The 17,611-nt window shown below is 40.7% G+C and overlaps 1 protein-coding gene across 8 annotated transcripts in view; it reads right to left on the reverse strand.

The window, feature by feature from the left end:
* Positions 1 to 17,611, reverse strand: part of DST (dystonin) — a 432,181-nt gene that overhangs the window by 66,323 nt on the left and 348,247 nt on the right. For 6 of the 8 annotated variants that reach the window (XM_036248926.1, XM_036248924.1, XM_036248928.1 and 3 more), the window contains 7 exons: positions 9,859 to 10,020; positions 8,157 to 8,327; positions 4,027 to 4,193; positions 2,619 to 2,778; positions 2,099 to 2,425; positions 1,486 to 1,570; positions 48 to 289 (listed from right to left, as the gene is read on the reverse strand). In XM_036248926.1, coding sequence (XP_036104819.1) covers positions 48 to 289; positions 1,486 to 1,570; positions 2,099 to 2,425; positions 2,619 to 2,778; positions 4,027 to 4,193; positions 8,157 to 8,327; positions 9,859 to 10,020 — 1,314 coding nt within the window. The remainder of the gene's footprint in view (positions 1 to 47; positions 290 to 1,485; positions 1,571 to 2,098; positions 2,426 to 2,618; positions 2,779 to 4,026; positions 4,194 to 8,156; positions 8,328 to 9,858; positions 10,021 to 17,611) is intronic. The other 2 variants (XM_036248929.1, XM_036248925.1) reach the window with 1 other exon arrangement.

The raw sequence follows: 17,611 nt of genomic DNA on the forward strand, positions 1-17,611 counted from the left end.
CCCCCCAAGATAACACACGGAGCCAAAGCGCGTAAGTCAGAGCATACTTTTTGTCGCGCCTGCGCCTGGCTTGCGGCTTCTCCCTCCAGGACTTGAGTCTCATATGAAAGCAATTCCACCTCCACTCTGCCCAGCCAGGTGCAGAGCTCCTCGTGTGCGCGGTGCAGCCGGCTCGCCAGTTCCAGGGCCTGTTCCAGAGTCTTGGCTACATCCGCGCTCAATTTCGTAATGTCTTTGTACCTTGCTTTAATGGCTTCCAATTTATCTTGAATTATTAAAACTTCATCACCTAAAATTTCAAAGGCATGTTATAGCTCATGAAAGGGAAGCAAGGGGGTGGGCAGAGGGAAGGGTTTCTTCAGATATTATTATACACTGATGAGATTTTTTTCTGTGTGTGGGGGTGGGGTGGGGGTGGGGTGGGGTTAGGAGACATTTTTCTAAAGAAGTTCTGACCCAGCCCTTTTCTAGGTTTTAATCTTACCCAGGATTTCTGGCAAATCTAAACACAGGTTTGGAAATGCAAATATGAAAACGGGACAGGACCGTAGTGGCTTCAGTGAGGTGGAAAGTGTCACCTTTGTATCTATCTGTATGGTGCTTTCAGCTCCCAAGCAGAGGGGTTAACAACTGTCTGGATTCAAATTCTGACCTCATGGCCTAAAAACATCAAATTTGTGGCTCGTTTCCTTTCACAAGCTACGTAACCTCTCTGGTTACTTATCATTACGTAAGGATAAAAATAGAACCTACTTCATACGGTTGTGATAAAAACTCGATGAGTTATATTCGCAAAGTGTTCAGAACAGCGCCTGGCATGTACGGTATGTGTGAATATATTGGAAATAACGCGCGCATCTGCACTATTCCGCCACCTCTTTTTCAGACACAGAGAAATTGTGTCCTGGGCTTCAGACTCTGAGTTCAAAGCTCCAGATTCTATAATGAATTTCTCCAACTCAAAATGAATGGCACTTGCCTCACCACGCACATAGGCTGAACTGGACATAGAGGTCTAGTGAAACTTTCGTAGAGCCAAAGGAATTACTAAAACAAGTTAATTTGTATCTGTTTCCTTAGTAAGTTCAAGCATGAAGATACAAGCCTGGGTTTAGCCACAGTATGTGTCATTGGATGCGGTCCGTCTGAAAATAAAGTAAAAAGCTGTCTACAACCTATGTGCTCATTTAAAACAATTGACTTCCACAAGTGGAAAACCAGTGTAACTCTGACCACCTCCTGTGCCACTGTGCTTTTTTATGAGTAATACACACAACTTTCATTAAGAACTCAAGTGAGATCATGAGAAAAAAGGTGAGATCATATTCCCACCCTCCTGGTCTGCCTTCAAAGCATTTGCTAGAATGAAGTCTTGAAGTAGCCCACACATTATAAAGGTTTTGTTTTTTTTCCCCATTCCTAAAATATTCGAAAAGCGATACAAAATGTTAGCTCTATAATTATTTAATTTGAAAGGTATCTCACCTGTTGTTTGTTTAAGTAGTTCTAAACCATTTAGTAATGCCTGATCTACATTTTGTTTTCTGAGTAGTATGTCCTCTTGCAGAACCTAAAATGCAGGCACCATTTTTATGTGGGGGGGAGAAAAATTAAATAAGCATTAGCATTTAATCAATATTAGAGGACTCTGATTGGGTTTCACAAAGACATATTTACAGTAAACACCCACATTTTCAAATATGCATCATTGTTTCCATGTTCACCCTCCTCTTTCCATCCCTGTGGCCCGTGTCCCCAGGTCCATCTACCATAACTGACAGCATTCTCCCTCTCGGAAAATACTCAGGGCCCTATGAAAACGAGCTATGTGGAGATATTGGAGTACTAGTTACTAACGAGTCTTCGTATACAACAATAAAAATAAATAATGAAAAGTGAAAAATCCAGCTACTGGATACACTCCATCTCTTCTTTCAAGTAACGCCATGAAAAGTAATCTGCATACATGCAGTCTTTCTTGAGTACAGCGATACACCCAAATCATAATGAACATAAAATCATACAGAAATAAGGAAGGCTTGGAAAAGAATGACAACCAAAATGAAAATAAATAAATAAATAAAATAAATCAAAATACCCGAAGTTCAGACTGCTGCTCCCACAGACCCTCAGTGCTGTAATCCTGGACTGAGAGCTTGCTCAGTTTGCCATGTACTTCATTCAGCCAATTCATCAGCTCAACTTCATCTTCCCCAAAAATCTTAGCATTACACAAGGCCTGCTGGAGGAGCTCAGACCTGCTGTGACTTTTCTCTTGAATCTCAATGTACCACACTTGAGAGGAGTCTAGTTTATTCTGCACCATATCTTTATCCTCCCTGGAGCTCAAAACCTTTAAGGATTGGCCAATGCTAATAGCCTGGTGTAAATGTTTACTGTGATTGATGATGTCATCTTCTAAGGCCTAAACAGAGTTTTAAAAAAGAGAAACAAACAGAATGGACAAATAAAAATAAAAACATAAACAGAATGAAGAGATGGCATTTGAAATAGATTTAATTCGCATAACACAACAATAATACATAACTCAAATTCATGTCATAAAACCAGGAGGGGGATGGAGCACTGAGTCTTACTAACGGTGGCAGGTATCTTACTTTGTGCTGTGCAATCTGCTCCTCGAGTTTAGACGCTTGGGTTCCGATGGGCTCACAGTTCGCCAGCCTCTTTTCTATGGCTGTGAGCCACTCATTCAATGGCTCTAAGGTTTCATGAAATTGCTGTGCTACCACCGAGATACCTTCCAACTGACGGTTCCTGCAAGTGTGCCAAGATAAAGGTCCTTTAGGGATGAAGAATGTGTGAAATATTTGACAAAGATCTTACTCATGCTCCTGAATTGTGTTCTGAACATTTCTCTGTAGAAAACTCCTATGGTTCAAATTAACCTCTCCCATTTAAAGAACATGTTAAAATAGTTCTATTGGATAAAATTAAAGCTGAACAGCAGACCAACCTCAAGTGCCTGAATCTTACGAAAGTCTTAAGTAACTGGGTTATAATACTTAAAATAATAATAGTTATAATTATACCGACAGTAGTAATGTTATAATTGCAATATCATCAATAAGAATGGCAATAAGATAAAAAAGCAGAGTAGAGAGTATCTCGCATGGGAGCCAGGCACAATGTCCTGGGGCACTACAAAGACCAGTCTACTGACACATATTGAAGGTCAATGTGAAACTCTGAACCTCCTTAGGAGCACCTCATTCTGTGGTTCCAGAACTGTGATTAATTCTACTTCACTATTCAAGTTTAGTCAGATTTGTGTTTTTACAAGTTTAGCTCCAAAGGAGGTAGGAATTTATGGACATACTCATTCTGTTCAGTGGTTCACCTGTTTTCAAACCTAACAAGTCGATGTGGCTACCCTTCAACATAGCTACTACACAAGACTGGTCAATACAGAGAATGCAATACAGAAATGGTCAGTGCAAATGCCCGGTGGAGCCATGCTCTAGTCTTCTTAGCCATCATATATGTGCCAGCGCCCACTCACCTGCCTAGTCTCCCAGCTAACTCCTCCTCCTCCTTTAAAACATAGCTTAACTATCACTTCCTTGGGCCAAGACTAGGTTCTTCCTACTAGGAAGAACTACATGCTCCCACAGAACTCTGTATTTTCGCTTTGAAACATCACATTTGTCATTACTTTTCTATTGCTATAAAATCCTATGGACTGTACCCCATGTGAGGACACAGGTGACCTGTCCAGTTCATCCCTGTAATCCAGGTCTAATTCTGAGCTTGATACATAGTAGACTGGCAGTAACTATGTAATAAACTAATGAACAAATTACCCCAGAGAGAAAAGTTTTTCTTAAAACAAAGAGCTGGTGACTACAAGGCATTACCATTAGATAGCATCACCACAGCCCTTGCTGTATGGGTTCACATACATGTTGAACATAAGAAAATAAGAAAAGTATTACCAAAACAGAAAATATCTGTAATTAAAGCCATGGCTACTCTCCCAAAAGATCGGAAGTAGATTTCAGTTACCTCGTTTCAGCTTTATTAAGCAATGCCTCCCATCTACTATCCAAGAGACTAAGTTGTTTCAAAATCTTCACTTTATCTGCAGGTTCTGCTGTGGCAGCAATTTTCTCTCCTTCTCGTTTGATTACCTCCACAGTAGACTTGCGGTCATCCAGCAATCTTTGGAGAAGCTTGAAAGAAGATAATGAATACCCAAAAAAGTCAAAGGAATAATTCTATCAACACAAAGAAAAATATATTCTTGGCACTTTTGCTATGTGTCCAAAATATATATTTTGTATGGATTCACATCCAAAAGGATCTGAGAAGTAGGATTTTAAGAAGAACTCATTTTGCTTGATGATTCATTATGCTTATGTCAGACCCTGTGGTGGGAGCTCTTCATGGTAGGTAAAACTAATATTGATAAGGCCACCAAACCATTCATTATTAATTTTTTTAAATTTTGTTTCTTTATTGATTGTAGAGAGAGAGGAAGAGAGAGACAGAAACATCGATGAGAAGGAAAATCAATTGGCCACCTCCTGCATGCCCCTCACTGGGGATCGGGCCCACAACCTGGGCATGTGTCCTGCCCGGGAATCAAACCGGTGACCTCTTGGTGCATGGGTCGATGCCCAACCACTGAGTCACAACGGCCGGATTAACCCAATGTTTTAAATTAACCAAGAAGTTGCCCGTTTGATTCCAGGGCAGGACACATGCTCAGGTTGTGGGCCCGATCCCCCATGGGGGACATGGAGGAGGCATCAATCGATGTTCTCTCTCCCTCTCACTTTCTCTCTCTCTATAATCAATAAAGGGAAAACACTTTTTTTTGTTTTTTAAATACTGGGGTAGAAGATGCTACTTAGGATAACTCCACTGCAATGAAGGTTACAATTTCTCATTATTTTAATGAAACGGGAATGTCCTAAACATTCAACAATCATCTGTCCCATTAAGACTAAACAGATTACTGTGAGTCATGACTGTTTTCAAAATCATTTCCGAGGTGAAACAATCCAGTACAGACAGGGAAGCTGAGACACAGACCAAGTTCGAAAACTAGTGAGGCAAAAATGAGAGGCTCTTGGCTCTTTACCAGGTGGGGCTAGCTCCTAAAATCCTTCATGAGGATGCAAACGAAGTAAGAGCTTTTAAAAATATCACTCCCAAAAGGAACAGAGGGTGCAATATGTGAGAAATCTCCAAAGTTGGCTAAATACTACTACTATTTCAGGATTTTGCAGCAGCAAAAAAAAAAAAAAAATTCAGTTCAATTCTGAGTAAACATTTCGAGAAGCGTGGAATGGAATGTTTGGTGGAGGCAGCGGGAGCTCAGGATCCCCTAGCTCTCATGTAACCAAAACAATTATTTCATGAGCAAGTGCTACCTACCCACAGATGCTATGTTAACTAACAACGAGGAGGAGGGCCCAGGGCAGAAAACATGTACTGCTTCACTGTTTCCTTAATCCGATCCTGACTAACAGTTGAGGAGTCGAGAAATGGACCGTCACCCAGAAAAACAAGCTAGAAGTGCATTCGCTCACTTTCATTGTGCAGTCAAGACCACCAAAATAGGAGGGAGAGGAACATTGAGAAAGAATAAACATGAACTCTTTTGACACAGGTTAGAGTCATTATAAAATCAAAGTCCACCAGGTGGTTTAGGCAATAAAGAAAACTAATTAAGCCCTGGCCGGTTTGGCTCAGCAGTTAGAGCATCGGCCTGCGGTCCAGAGAGACCCGGGTTCAGTTCCAACTAAGGGCACATACCTCAGTTGCAGTTTGTCCCCGGCCCTGGTTGGGTCATGTGAGTGGCAACCACTCAATGTGTCCCTTTCACATTGATGTTTCTCTCTCTCTCTCCCTGCCACTCTATCTGAACAAAATATCGGGGAAAAAAAATTTCCTCGGGTGAGGATTTAAAATGAAAAAGAAAACTAATTGTGTTACTTTTGATAAGCTTTAATAGCAAAACCTCTGGCAATTAAGGAAGCAAAATCAGCCCTGGCCGGTTTGGCTCAGCAGTTAGAGTGTTGGCCTGCGGTCCAGAGAGACCTAGATTCGGTTCCCGCTAAGGGCGCGTACGTCAGTTGCAGTTTGTCCCCAGTCCTGGTTGGTTGTGCGGGTGGCAGCCACTTGATGTGTCCCTTTCATGTCAATGTTTCTCTCTCTCTCTCTGTTCCTCTCTCTCCCTCCCACTCTACCTAAACAAAATATGGAGAAATGTCCTCGGGTGAGGAAAAAAAGAAAGCAAAATCAACAAATAGGTTTTGTTGGCTAAGCATAATTCAATAACTCTGGGAGAATTACAAAGGTTTAAATTAAATTGTGAATTGCAGCAGTTATATTATTATATATAATACATAATATTTTCAATATTATTGTATATATTATTTTATTACATATTATATATTATTCAATAACTGCACAAATGCAATGTTTCCCATGATGTTTCTTTAATTTTTATCTCTAAATCTATTTCTAGGTTGATTTCCCAATGTACTAAAGTCTTCAAAGTACTGAACATCAAAATAAAATTAAGCCTCTTAATCCCTTCCCTTCTTTGTAAGGTTTTACCCAGGAGAAACCTCACCAACATACTGTGTTCTAGCCTCCTCCCTATGTCCTGTCAAGTCATGGCAGACAAACTAGTGCTGAAAACATCACTAAGTGCTCCCTAACCGACCAGCACCATCAAGAGCACAACAACTGCAAGTGTGGTCCCAAGTAGCTGTCACCCCTTTAATGGGTGTGTCTTTCCAACTCGGTCCTCATTAAAGTCTCAAAAGACACAACAGCACGTTCCTTACTTCGCACAGGTGAATCAGATATTTTCCTCTTTGGTACAGGCTGAAACTGCCTGTATTTAATTTCTACAAAAGGCAATTTCTTGTGGATCAACCTAATATATAAGGGGATCAGTGATACTTCTGTCTAAAGTCACCTTTTCAGGGAGTGAGGTCTTCTTTAACTATAGTGATACCTCGGTTCTCGAACGCCTCGGATTTCGACCAAATCGGTATTCCACCAGGAGATTCGAGAAACTTTTGTCTTGGAATCTGAACAAATATTTGGAACTCGAACTTCCGAGATGAGCCGAGTTGAGCCGAATGGCGTTCATTCGGCCCAGCGCGCCTTGCTTGCGTCATCAGTGTGAGTGCAGAGAGAGAGTCACGCTTTGTGGAGAGAGTCACGCTTTACACTGAATTTAACCCTTAGACATACTGTACACTTTTATTTCTTGTTGAGACTTATGTTTTTCTACATATTATATACAAATTAGGCCAGTAAATAGGCATTTTCTGGGGCTTGGAACGAATTAATCCAGTTTCCATTATTTCCTATTGGGTTTCATTGCTTCGGTTCTCGAACAATTTGGTTCTCGACCGTCCTCCTGGAACGAATTATGTTCGAGAACCGAGGTATCACTGTACTCTATTTAAAATTGCGTGTGGAGCACACAGGCATATAGACACACACATACCCTCCACTCTAACATTTCCTGTCTCTCATTCATGCTACCACTTCCTGCTTTTTTGTTAATCCTCACTTGAGGATATTTTTCTATTGACTTTTAGAGAGAGTGGAAGGGAGGGAGGGGGAAAGAGAGAAACATTGATGTGAGAGAGACACGTTGATTGGTTGCCTCCCACATGACCCTGACCAGGGCCGGGATCAAACTTGCAACCCAGGTACGTGCCCTTGATTGGAATCAAACTCTCATGGGCCAAGGCTCTAACCACTGAGCTAAGCCAGCCAGGGCAACCACTTCCTGATTTTTATCTTTCATCCCTGTTTTACTTATCACTTGCTAACTTATCACAATTTACTTATTTACTTTATTGTTTCTCTCTCCCTGTTGCTACTTTCCCAGAAAGTAAACTCAGTGAGAAACTTTTATCTTATTTATTTATTTATTTATTTTTTGGTGATGTATCTCCAACACCTGGAACAATGCCTGATCCGTGGCACATGATTCCATAAATATTTGTGCAATGGCCAAACAAAATAATATAGAGAACATCAATAACCAGTTAACGAGGATATCCTATTAACATAAATAAAGAGAGTCACAAGGTACATTTTTACTCTCTTTGTTAATATGGCACATGAAACACGGTACAAAAGCATCACTAACTTACCTTTTGCTCTTGTATCTGGGCCTTCACCACTTTGAACTCAGCCGATGGTGGCTTCTGATTGGCCACCAGCTCCTCAGTGTCCACCATCCAGCTGAGCAGGGACTCCAAGGCATCCTGGAATCTCCCACAGTGCAGCAGGGCCTCTTGCAGCTGGGCTGCTCGCTGAGCCACCTGCAAAGTTCCCGTTGTTCCAGCTTATTTATTTGCTTAATAAAACAATGAAATTTGCCCACTGGCCACCACTTTTCATGTTTACCTTCCCAATGGGTCACAAATGTTCTTTTCCTTTTCATATAAACTCTACCCAAAGCATTGATAGTGTACAGGATGGGGGTAGAAAGGCATCAAATTTTAGCAAGTAAGCCAAGAAGATAAGGTGACCATCATAAAGAGTCATTGTAAAACACAAAATCGTTAAGATTTTGGAAATAGCCAATGCAATTCTGATTAGCAATGAACAATTGAAGTATTTTAAGGTTACTGAACAAAACAATGCATTACTCACTTTTATCACTATCCCTGGGACTTATTTTTTATTTCCTATTGATGAATATCAGGGAAAATTATTGAAAAAAAACACTAAGATTAAAAAAATAACTATTATAAAATAAAGAATCAGAATTATGTTTTGCTAGGCAAAATAACTATGAAGTATCCAATTAAATTCTGCTAGCTCCAAGCTCTGAGTCTTTTTAACAGACCAGGGGCTTTGGCTTCTAGCAAATGAAGTCTCTGTGCCTTAAAATAATACCTACTGCCCTTCTCATACATCTTTTCCTTTGTGGACTAAGAAAGTAGTTGGCAAGATATTTCACCTGACACTGCAGTCCATTTGTGTTTAAAGAGCACTACAATGTGAGTCAGACTTTAAGGAATGATGCATGTGGGTTTGAGACCTGGAGATGCTTATGATTTCAATGCAGCAATGTTTGCATAAGGACAATAGCCACCACCACCAGATGGGCACTGCCACCCAATACCAATTTCCTGATCATCAATGTCACGCGAAAATCTGCCACTGTTGCCAGCATGATCTCCTTAGGATATCAGAGCATTAGTTTCCATTATTTCCCCTCATGGATATTTTTTAAAAGGTGGGAATCTACATCGTACAAGTAAAATAATATTTGCTGTTAACGGTCTATTGTGAGGGTGGCAGACCCTCAGTCCGGTCTATTGTGAGGGTGGCAGACCCTCAGTCCGGGGCTGACAGACAGGTAGAGTTACATTCACTTGCACAGTGGAATTAGTTGCTGACACTTGAAAATTAGACGATTTTGCACAAAAAGTGAGATTTCCAGGATGCTTTGAAAGTAAGTATGCTCTTTGGAAACAGTGAACATAGATCCCTCCAAAGCAATGATCTGTTGCAGCTAAGCAGCTACAGTCCCTTTAGAGGTGCACAATGTGTCTCCACACAGGACCATGTTATGGGCCACCTGCCATCGTACCTGCACGACTGTGTCTCTATCAAAGTCAAGATAATGACAGGGAGAGGCCCTGTTTCATCCAGTTGGCGCCTCTCAGTTATGCTCCCTAATGAGCTCTGTAGGCAGCTGAGTTTGGGCCATTCAGTTTACAGCAACATAAAAAAGTGGGTATGTTTAGGGAAGTTTGGCTACTATAAATATGGTTGTAGTCACAACAAATGCTAGTGGCTGATGACAAACAGAAATGACAGAGAAGGGGGTGACAAAATGACCTTTTTATTGAGAGTCTTCCACCTCGCATTGACATCGTCCAGGTCCCGCTCCAAACCCTGGGTGCTGGTGCTGCTGGCGGCACTCTGAATAAGGCCCTGGCCCAACCAGTTCACATCTTGTTGTTTGACCTGCAAGGGTTCAATCTCTTCTTTTTGAAATACCTGCAGTTGGAAGAGCAATAATCATATGAATTATATTACTGGATAACCACCAAATATTAACATTTATTCAATGATCAGATATCAATCATTGGAGATAAAGATAATGTTTGTTGCCTATTCATAGCAACCTTACTAATAACAGTCAAAAGTAAACTAAATATAAATTCATAATACTTATTATCAAAACCATTCAGGAACATTAAAGAATAATCAGATTATCTATAAAACCAAGAAAACAGTTTATCTGTCCTCTCTTAATTGTTTCGTTATTATACCACTAGAAATTGCCTATCGTTCCAATTTAACTGTAGTATACAAGTGTATGAAAAATGCTAATGAACAAAATTATATGATGAACCCAGTTACTGGGCAAGGACGCTTACAGACTCTTCTGAGAATGTCTGTTGTTAGCTGTCATTAAAGTTTGATGAATCCCTGGCAAGAGGATGAGGTGAGCCAAGACACCAATCTATGGTTGCCAGAGGGGCCAAAATACAGGGATGGGAAAGAAAAAACGATATAGGCAAGCACTGTAGTAGTACGGATCCCGATACATCTAGCCCCCCTCGTGCCTATTAAGATGCCGACGGGCTTGCAGGAGGCATGTAGAGCTCATCCCTGGATCTGATCACACATATTGCCAGCATAGCCACTCTGGTTACGCTGTGGTCACCGCCGGCACTGTTGGCAGCTTTCCAGAGCTGCCCCCCACCCTCCCCATGACTCTTCATCCCATCCAATGTATGGTCCCCCGTTGCCTATAACTGTCCAAATTTCTAATGTGTTATAGCAAAATGAAAGTTCTATGAAAGCAGAACTGTCTCTCTTCTTTATAATAGTTTCATGCCCTGGAACTACCACAGTACCTAGCATATAATATGGGCTTGATAATTATCTGCCAGATGAACATCAATATAGACAAATAGTGTTCATGTCCCGGAATGAATGACATCTATCCCTTAACAGATAATACTGGGGGTAGATCAACAGTTTCAGATAATACAAATGTTTTTAATACAGGGATTAAAGGAAGCCACAAAGCAAATAAGTTAACTCCAGGAGCGAAGTTTCAGCTAAGATATTAAGACAAGGTTTGGGACTCTGAGTCATTATACCAGGGGGCACTATATAAATATATCAATAGTCCAAGTGAATAAACAGTTAAACAGAATATATGAAAATATAACAAAGGCAAGTATCAAAACAGTACTTAAGATAAAATTCAGGCAGCGTGGAAAACAATCCTGAAAGATGCAGAGGCGGGAGGAGACAGACTCTCTAGACTCTGGCTCAAGGCCCAAACAGCAGGCTACTCTGTGTTGTTTTAAGAATGAATAAATTAAGGAATAGCAAACAAATAAGTGATTATTTCCTCTAGAATTCCCCTCCTATATAGACAATTTCCACACTGGAGAATTGTTTCTATATAACAATACCATATACACATAATCAAAGAAATTATAAAAATTCCCCAAGTCACTGAGGAAAAAAAAAACACATAAGTTTTCATAACTTTTTTAAAGGCATTAATTTACTTACTAAGGCAACAGAAAGTTGAGACAAGGTGGTGTGAACAGAATGTGGTGCTGTATTATGATTCTATTTCTTTTCTACACTAATTTCTAAGTTATTGCATCTAGAAATGAGTAGCTGTGGATATGTTTTACTACTCAAAAAAAAAAAAAAAAAGAGAGGAGGTTGGATCTGCTACATTCTTAAGTGCAAGAACTTGTCTGGTATTCAAGGATTCAGGGAAAAGTTCTATTCTCCCTCTCAGATAATTTTCAGGACAACAACAACAAAAAAAGCCCTAATATAATGTTGTAGTAAATTGCATTAACCTCTTACCTTGGTTTTAAAGAAATTAATTTTAGAGTTGCATATCAGAGAAGGACTAGGTAAGTCCATGGTAATTTTTAAAGTGCTACAAATATATACTAAGGGTTAAAAAGGATAACTACTAAAGAATCTATGTACTCCTAAGAGCTTCATTACTTTCTGCAAATAAACTGCAGGATCCTTACATACAACAGTACTTTGCCAAGCTTTTGAACCAGCAATGCCATTTAAAGCATGCTCAAGCAAAGGGCACTGCTAACGAGAGCAACTGTTTTATGGACTGAGAAGAGGAACTTTTCTTATATTGTCCAAATTCCTTATCTCAGAGGTAACAAAATACTTATCAAGAAAGACTTTCCCCCTAATCTAATCCATAAGCACACAGAGAGAAGCTGAAAATAAAATAAAATTACCTCTGAGGCAAAGTTTACCAGAAGAGCTTAGTAAAAGTACCAAAATAACTGAACTTCAGTCTAAGTGGGAAGAAAAAAATTACAGGCCTGACAGACAACCTCTACTTATTACGAAGCTGCACCCTTTACTTTCTTACCCCATTCACCACTCAAAAAGTTAGGAGCTATCACACTGCAAAATACAACACTGTAACTTCTCTCTTTCCACAGGCAGAGCTACTGAGGGAAAACTTTCAGCACATTTTAAAACGCCCTTAATTTGAGCCGAGTACTTCGCAGACCACAACAATATAATATTGTGTTTGTACCTTCGTGACTAAGCCTGTTCAAGCTTAATAAATCCAGTGTAACTGCCCCTAAATGGCAGTGTCTTAAACCACAATTTGTGTAAAAGCTGAATGTTCACATAAATTCACAGAGGAGGCATTCTAACTGCGGGCAAACAGCCACCATCTGCACAATCAATAGCAGGACTCCCAACAGCTGGGAATAATCATTCTCCAAACTGGCCCCTAATTAGTTGGTTGTAATGATCAACTTATCAATATCTGGCATTCTTCTAGGGTGCTACTCAACCCCACCCTTCCCCAATAAAAGGCTGGGTTTGATCACTGCTAGAAACAGCAGTGACCACTTGAGAACAGAAGCACACACTTTTGGCATTGCAGGGTTTCATGTTTCCATTAGTTACCTGAACTGACTGAAAGCCATTACACACTGTGTCCAACACTCCTGCCCGGGCCCTTGTTTTTCTGGGAGCTGCTTTCTTTCTGGCTGCCCTGGATTTCGGGGAGTACTTTATATGGACCACCTCCAGCTCCGGGGCAGAAAGAGGAGCCTCCACTTCCTCTTTAGATGCTGTGTTGGATTCTTCTGAATCGCAAGGTGTTAACAGGGTCACATTTTCTTCTAAGCTTCTGCTACCCCCATCTATATCATTTCCCCCCAGATCTAAATGAGAGAGCCCTAAATCCTCAGGAGAATCTTCCCCGCATTCCCTACTTTGTGTTGTGATTTGGAATTCTCCCGGTCCATATGTTTTCCCTTCTTCTCCGGGGTTAGAAATACACTCATTTTCTCCATCTCTTGGCAGAACTAATGGGTCACACTTCATAGTGCTCTCTTTCAAATCATTCTGCCGGCAGCAGTTTTCACCGTGGATTTCCCTCTGACCACTCACGCCATTTGTTTCCTCTGGTGGAGGAACACCATGTAAAATCATTTTGAAGTTCTCATCAGGGTGGGCACTTCTACATGAAAGCAATGGGATTTTCTGTTCACTAATGGAATTGACAGAAAAAAACGGTGCATGTTGTTCTGCTATGTGAATATCTTCAGCAGAAGGCAAGCTTCTGATTCGGGACTGATCTCCAGTTAAAATGCCCTGTTTTTCTTCCCTCTCCGCTGGAGGGCTGCATAAACCAGAGTCGTCCTCCTCTGACGTGAGAGAGTTAGTCCCCCACCTGCACTTGTTGGCCTTCGTAACAGCATCTGACATATCAGTAGGTTCAACAAAGGAGCTTTCACTTTTGTTTGCATAATCCATAAAGTTGGCTGGGACAAACATTCGCCACGACCGTCTATGCTCTTTCTTTTCTGCGTGGGATTTGCCTTTGGGTAATCCTGTGGTTCGAATGATATCACTATTTAGTTTGAGCGCATCAAAGATCATCTTTTCATCTAGGGTGTGAGCTTCCCGACCTCTCAGCTCAAACACATTGGAAGAAGCAAGGGCACCGTTGGAGCATAAAGAACTAACATCCAGTGTCCTGTGACTGTAGGGTAAAGTCCGATCCCCAAAATGCCTGGAAGACAGGCTACCTTTTGAACCGGAGTCTATCTGTTCATTTAGTCTAACAGTATCATAGATCGACCGCTGTGGGACATAACAGTCTTCAATATTTAGGTCCTCCTCTTCTTCACCCTTCCCTACACATGGGGGATTCTGACGTAAACAGTCTGGTCTGCTGAGGGGCTTCCCCATTTTGTAGAAAGTTAAAGCAAATATTGCAGCTCTTGAAATAGAAAATAAGAAGTAAGGCAAAGCATCTTTCAAGGAAGTATACTTCTGAACAGAACTATAAAGTGTCTTTAGCATAAAGACATATGCTCAAATAATATATGTTGAAATATCTGAGGTGTTTAAGGTCATCATCAGTGCATCAGTCTAAATGCAACTATCCTTTTATCTGGTAGCTTTTAGAATGATTCTAAAAAATAAAGTGCATCAAGTACACAGAGCAGAAACCTCCTTCCTGCCCCTTCCCCAGCCCCCAAAGTCCCCCTTTCACATACTCCAGAACACAGAAAAACAAACAAACACACACTTAACAGTGGCTCAAACAGTCAGAACATTCCATTGTCAATCCATTTTCCTTTTTAGTCTAATTTTGCATCTGCGATTTCCAGATTAAAATTTCCAAATGAGCAAGCATTTTAACAGGCTGAATGCTAATGTAGGCAGAGCTCTGGTTAACTGTAATCCACTTAAAGATGGTTTGCAAAACTTCATCTCCTTTATAAATAAACCATGCTTCAGAAACTTAAAAGACAAACACAGGGACCATGTATTGTCAGATCAAGGCACAGAGCAAATCTTCAGAGAAAAATAAATCTAATGCTGTAAGAAAGTTCAAATTTTCTTTTCCTTCTTTTGGGGGAGTAGCTATAAATAATCTGGATTCACAGGGCAGTTTTTCTTCCCATATTAAGCTTCTTTGAGGCTAGTCAGAAGTACCCAAAGAGGGGGAAAAAAATAGACTTTTGGACAGCCAGGCCAGTACAATCCAGCAACTGTTTAAAGTAAACAGTTTAGAAAGCATGGTGTTCTATAAACTCTTCTTTTTAAAAAAAAAACCATTTTCCAGAGTCTTATCTGATCCTCCTTAAGAAGGCTTATTCCACCTGAGGCAATTGCAGCAAAGAAGAGCTCCGGGTTTCCTCTAAGGCACAGGCAGCGACATTCACATTCAAGCTGAAAACCGAGACTACTCTATCCCTTGAAACTGACCAGCTGTGGCCGCAGTTTGTCTTTCATTTTAGCTACAGCTGGAGAGAGGCAGAGGTGGCGGCGGAGGAGGCAGAAAAGGAACTCCAGCGGGGACCTCCTGCGCAGTCCCCAGCTCCTCAAGGCAGCAGGGCCCCCGGCAGGGCGGGCATCCTCCCGAGCCAGGGCGCTTCCAGGAATGCCCTCTCTCCCCTTGGGCAACATGGGCTCCGTCCGTCCGTTCTCCAGCGGAGCGCTCCGGACGCGCAGCTCGCTATCACTTCGCTGCTACGCCCTCCGGTGACTTAACTTCGCAGTCATCTTTTCTTTGACTCCTCGCCTCTTCTCTGAGCCGGCGAGCTGTTTCAGGGGGAGGAACCCAGAGGCCGAGAGGCTGCAATGCAACAGCTCAGTGGTGACATCAGCGCAAATCAGACCCGCTGGGGAGCGGGCAGCTCGGGTTCAGAATCGCCCTAAGCGCACCAGCTCGTTCAAAGTCGGAAGGAATACGAAAGGCTTGCAGCGGCTGAACCTGACACCAGGAGCTCCGAGAAAAAAATATCATTCCTGTGAACGTCCCCGTGACCGTGCTCATTTGAATATTAAATGGGAAGAAAGAGAGCTAACAGGTCCCTACCCTTCCGCTGAAACCACACAGCTCGTGCAGTTGCAGACTCTGTGTAAGTAGTATCTGCCCTGAGAAGTGCGGATCACTTTGAAGTCCAGGGTTGTGTCATTCCCTTTTAAAGCCCAAGTTCAAGTCTAACTGTTCTCCAGAGTAAAGTATTTCTATGGCAGGGTGCCCTGACACCGCTGACATGAATATTAGTAGTTACTAATAACCATGCAGTCCTCTTGAGGTTAAGAGATCAAGGGCAGTAAGTGACTCCAGATATTTCATAAGCAAAATCACATGCACAGACTTTTATCTATTGAACAAACACTCTTTTAAAATACTGTTTGAAAATAAATTCAGCAAGCCAAACCTTAGCCTTTGGGGGCGGGGGGGGGGGGGGGTTAATACTCTGATTTAAATTAAATAAAACCTATCCATATTTTATTTTACGAAATAAGCAACATTGCCAGAGTAGCAAATAGAGTTGTAAGTGCGGGCAGATTCTCTTTTCGCAGTCTCACAAAATAATAGCTTGAACATAATAAATAAAACCGGGCTGACCCCAAGTGAAGGAGGCAGTTCTAGTAAAAAACCACCTTATACTTTCTCTGATACTTTAACAGAAAAGATGTGGGAGAGAACTTTGTATCTTCAATGAGAAAACATTATTCCAAAACTATTTTTACAAACCTAAAAATTAAATCTTAAAAAAACTATCCATAACCAGAACTCTGTAAGTAACACTCCCATTCAAACATTATTAGATACAATTCATTATGTGGTAATCAAGTTGGGGGAAAAAAATTATATATATACATATATATGTGTATATATAATTATATATATACACATATATGTGTATATATATAGCCATCTATAAAGAAAAATATATGAAATACCCATCAATATCACATTATCAATGCCTATTTTTCATAGACGAGAAGAGAAATATTTCAAAAAGCCCATGACCCTGTGGTGTTCGAGCACACAGGCTGTCTGACCAGTGGGTTGGGCACTAGGCCAGGAATTAAGAGAGACTAAGGGTTTGACTCCCAACTGCCACTATCTTGACATGAAAGCCTGGAAAGCTACTTATTCATGGCAATATTAATAATAAAGTTTCCATGAAATGTGGATGAGTGCCTTTCTCTACACATTCTGAGATACTCACAGAACTTTTCCTAAGAATGGCCCTAATGCAATCCACCTTATACTCTAACTCTGAATCAGTAGTACAATAAGAGCAACATGCAACCTCACATTTGAGGTGGACAGTACATTTGAAAAAATACAAAGGTAATTCATTCATAAATCCAATGATGCATCAAATTGTGCTCATTATCTGTCAAATACCATGGCCAGCACTGGAAAAACAATGGAACACAGAGATGAAGTGCCACTGTCCTTACACAATTTACAGGACAATGGAAACTATGGATGAGAAAATAGAGTTTGGTAGTAGGGAGTGCTATGGAAAAATGTCCTCTCGTTGATTATGTTTAATTATGTGCCATTTATTTTGCAAAGGAATTCCTTTTTTATTAAACTGATTTTGAATAATTCTATAAATGATAAACCTAATACATTCTAATTCAAGTAAAAATTTGCACTATTATATCAGTATTTGTGACAATACCATGTATATTACAGATATGGCATTATCATATATAATGTACTATATTTTATGTTATTTTTGACATATCTATATCTATATATCTATATCTATGTATCTTGTTA

Source organism: Molossus molossus, unplaced genomic scaffold, assembly GCF_014108415.1.
Source record: "Molossus molossus isolate mMolMol1 unplaced genomic scaffold, mMolMol1.p scaffold_m16_p_8, whole genome shotgun sequence".
Classification (NCBI taxonomy): Eukaryota; Metazoa; Chordata; class Mammalia; order Chiroptera; family Molossidae; genus Molossus; species Molossus molossus.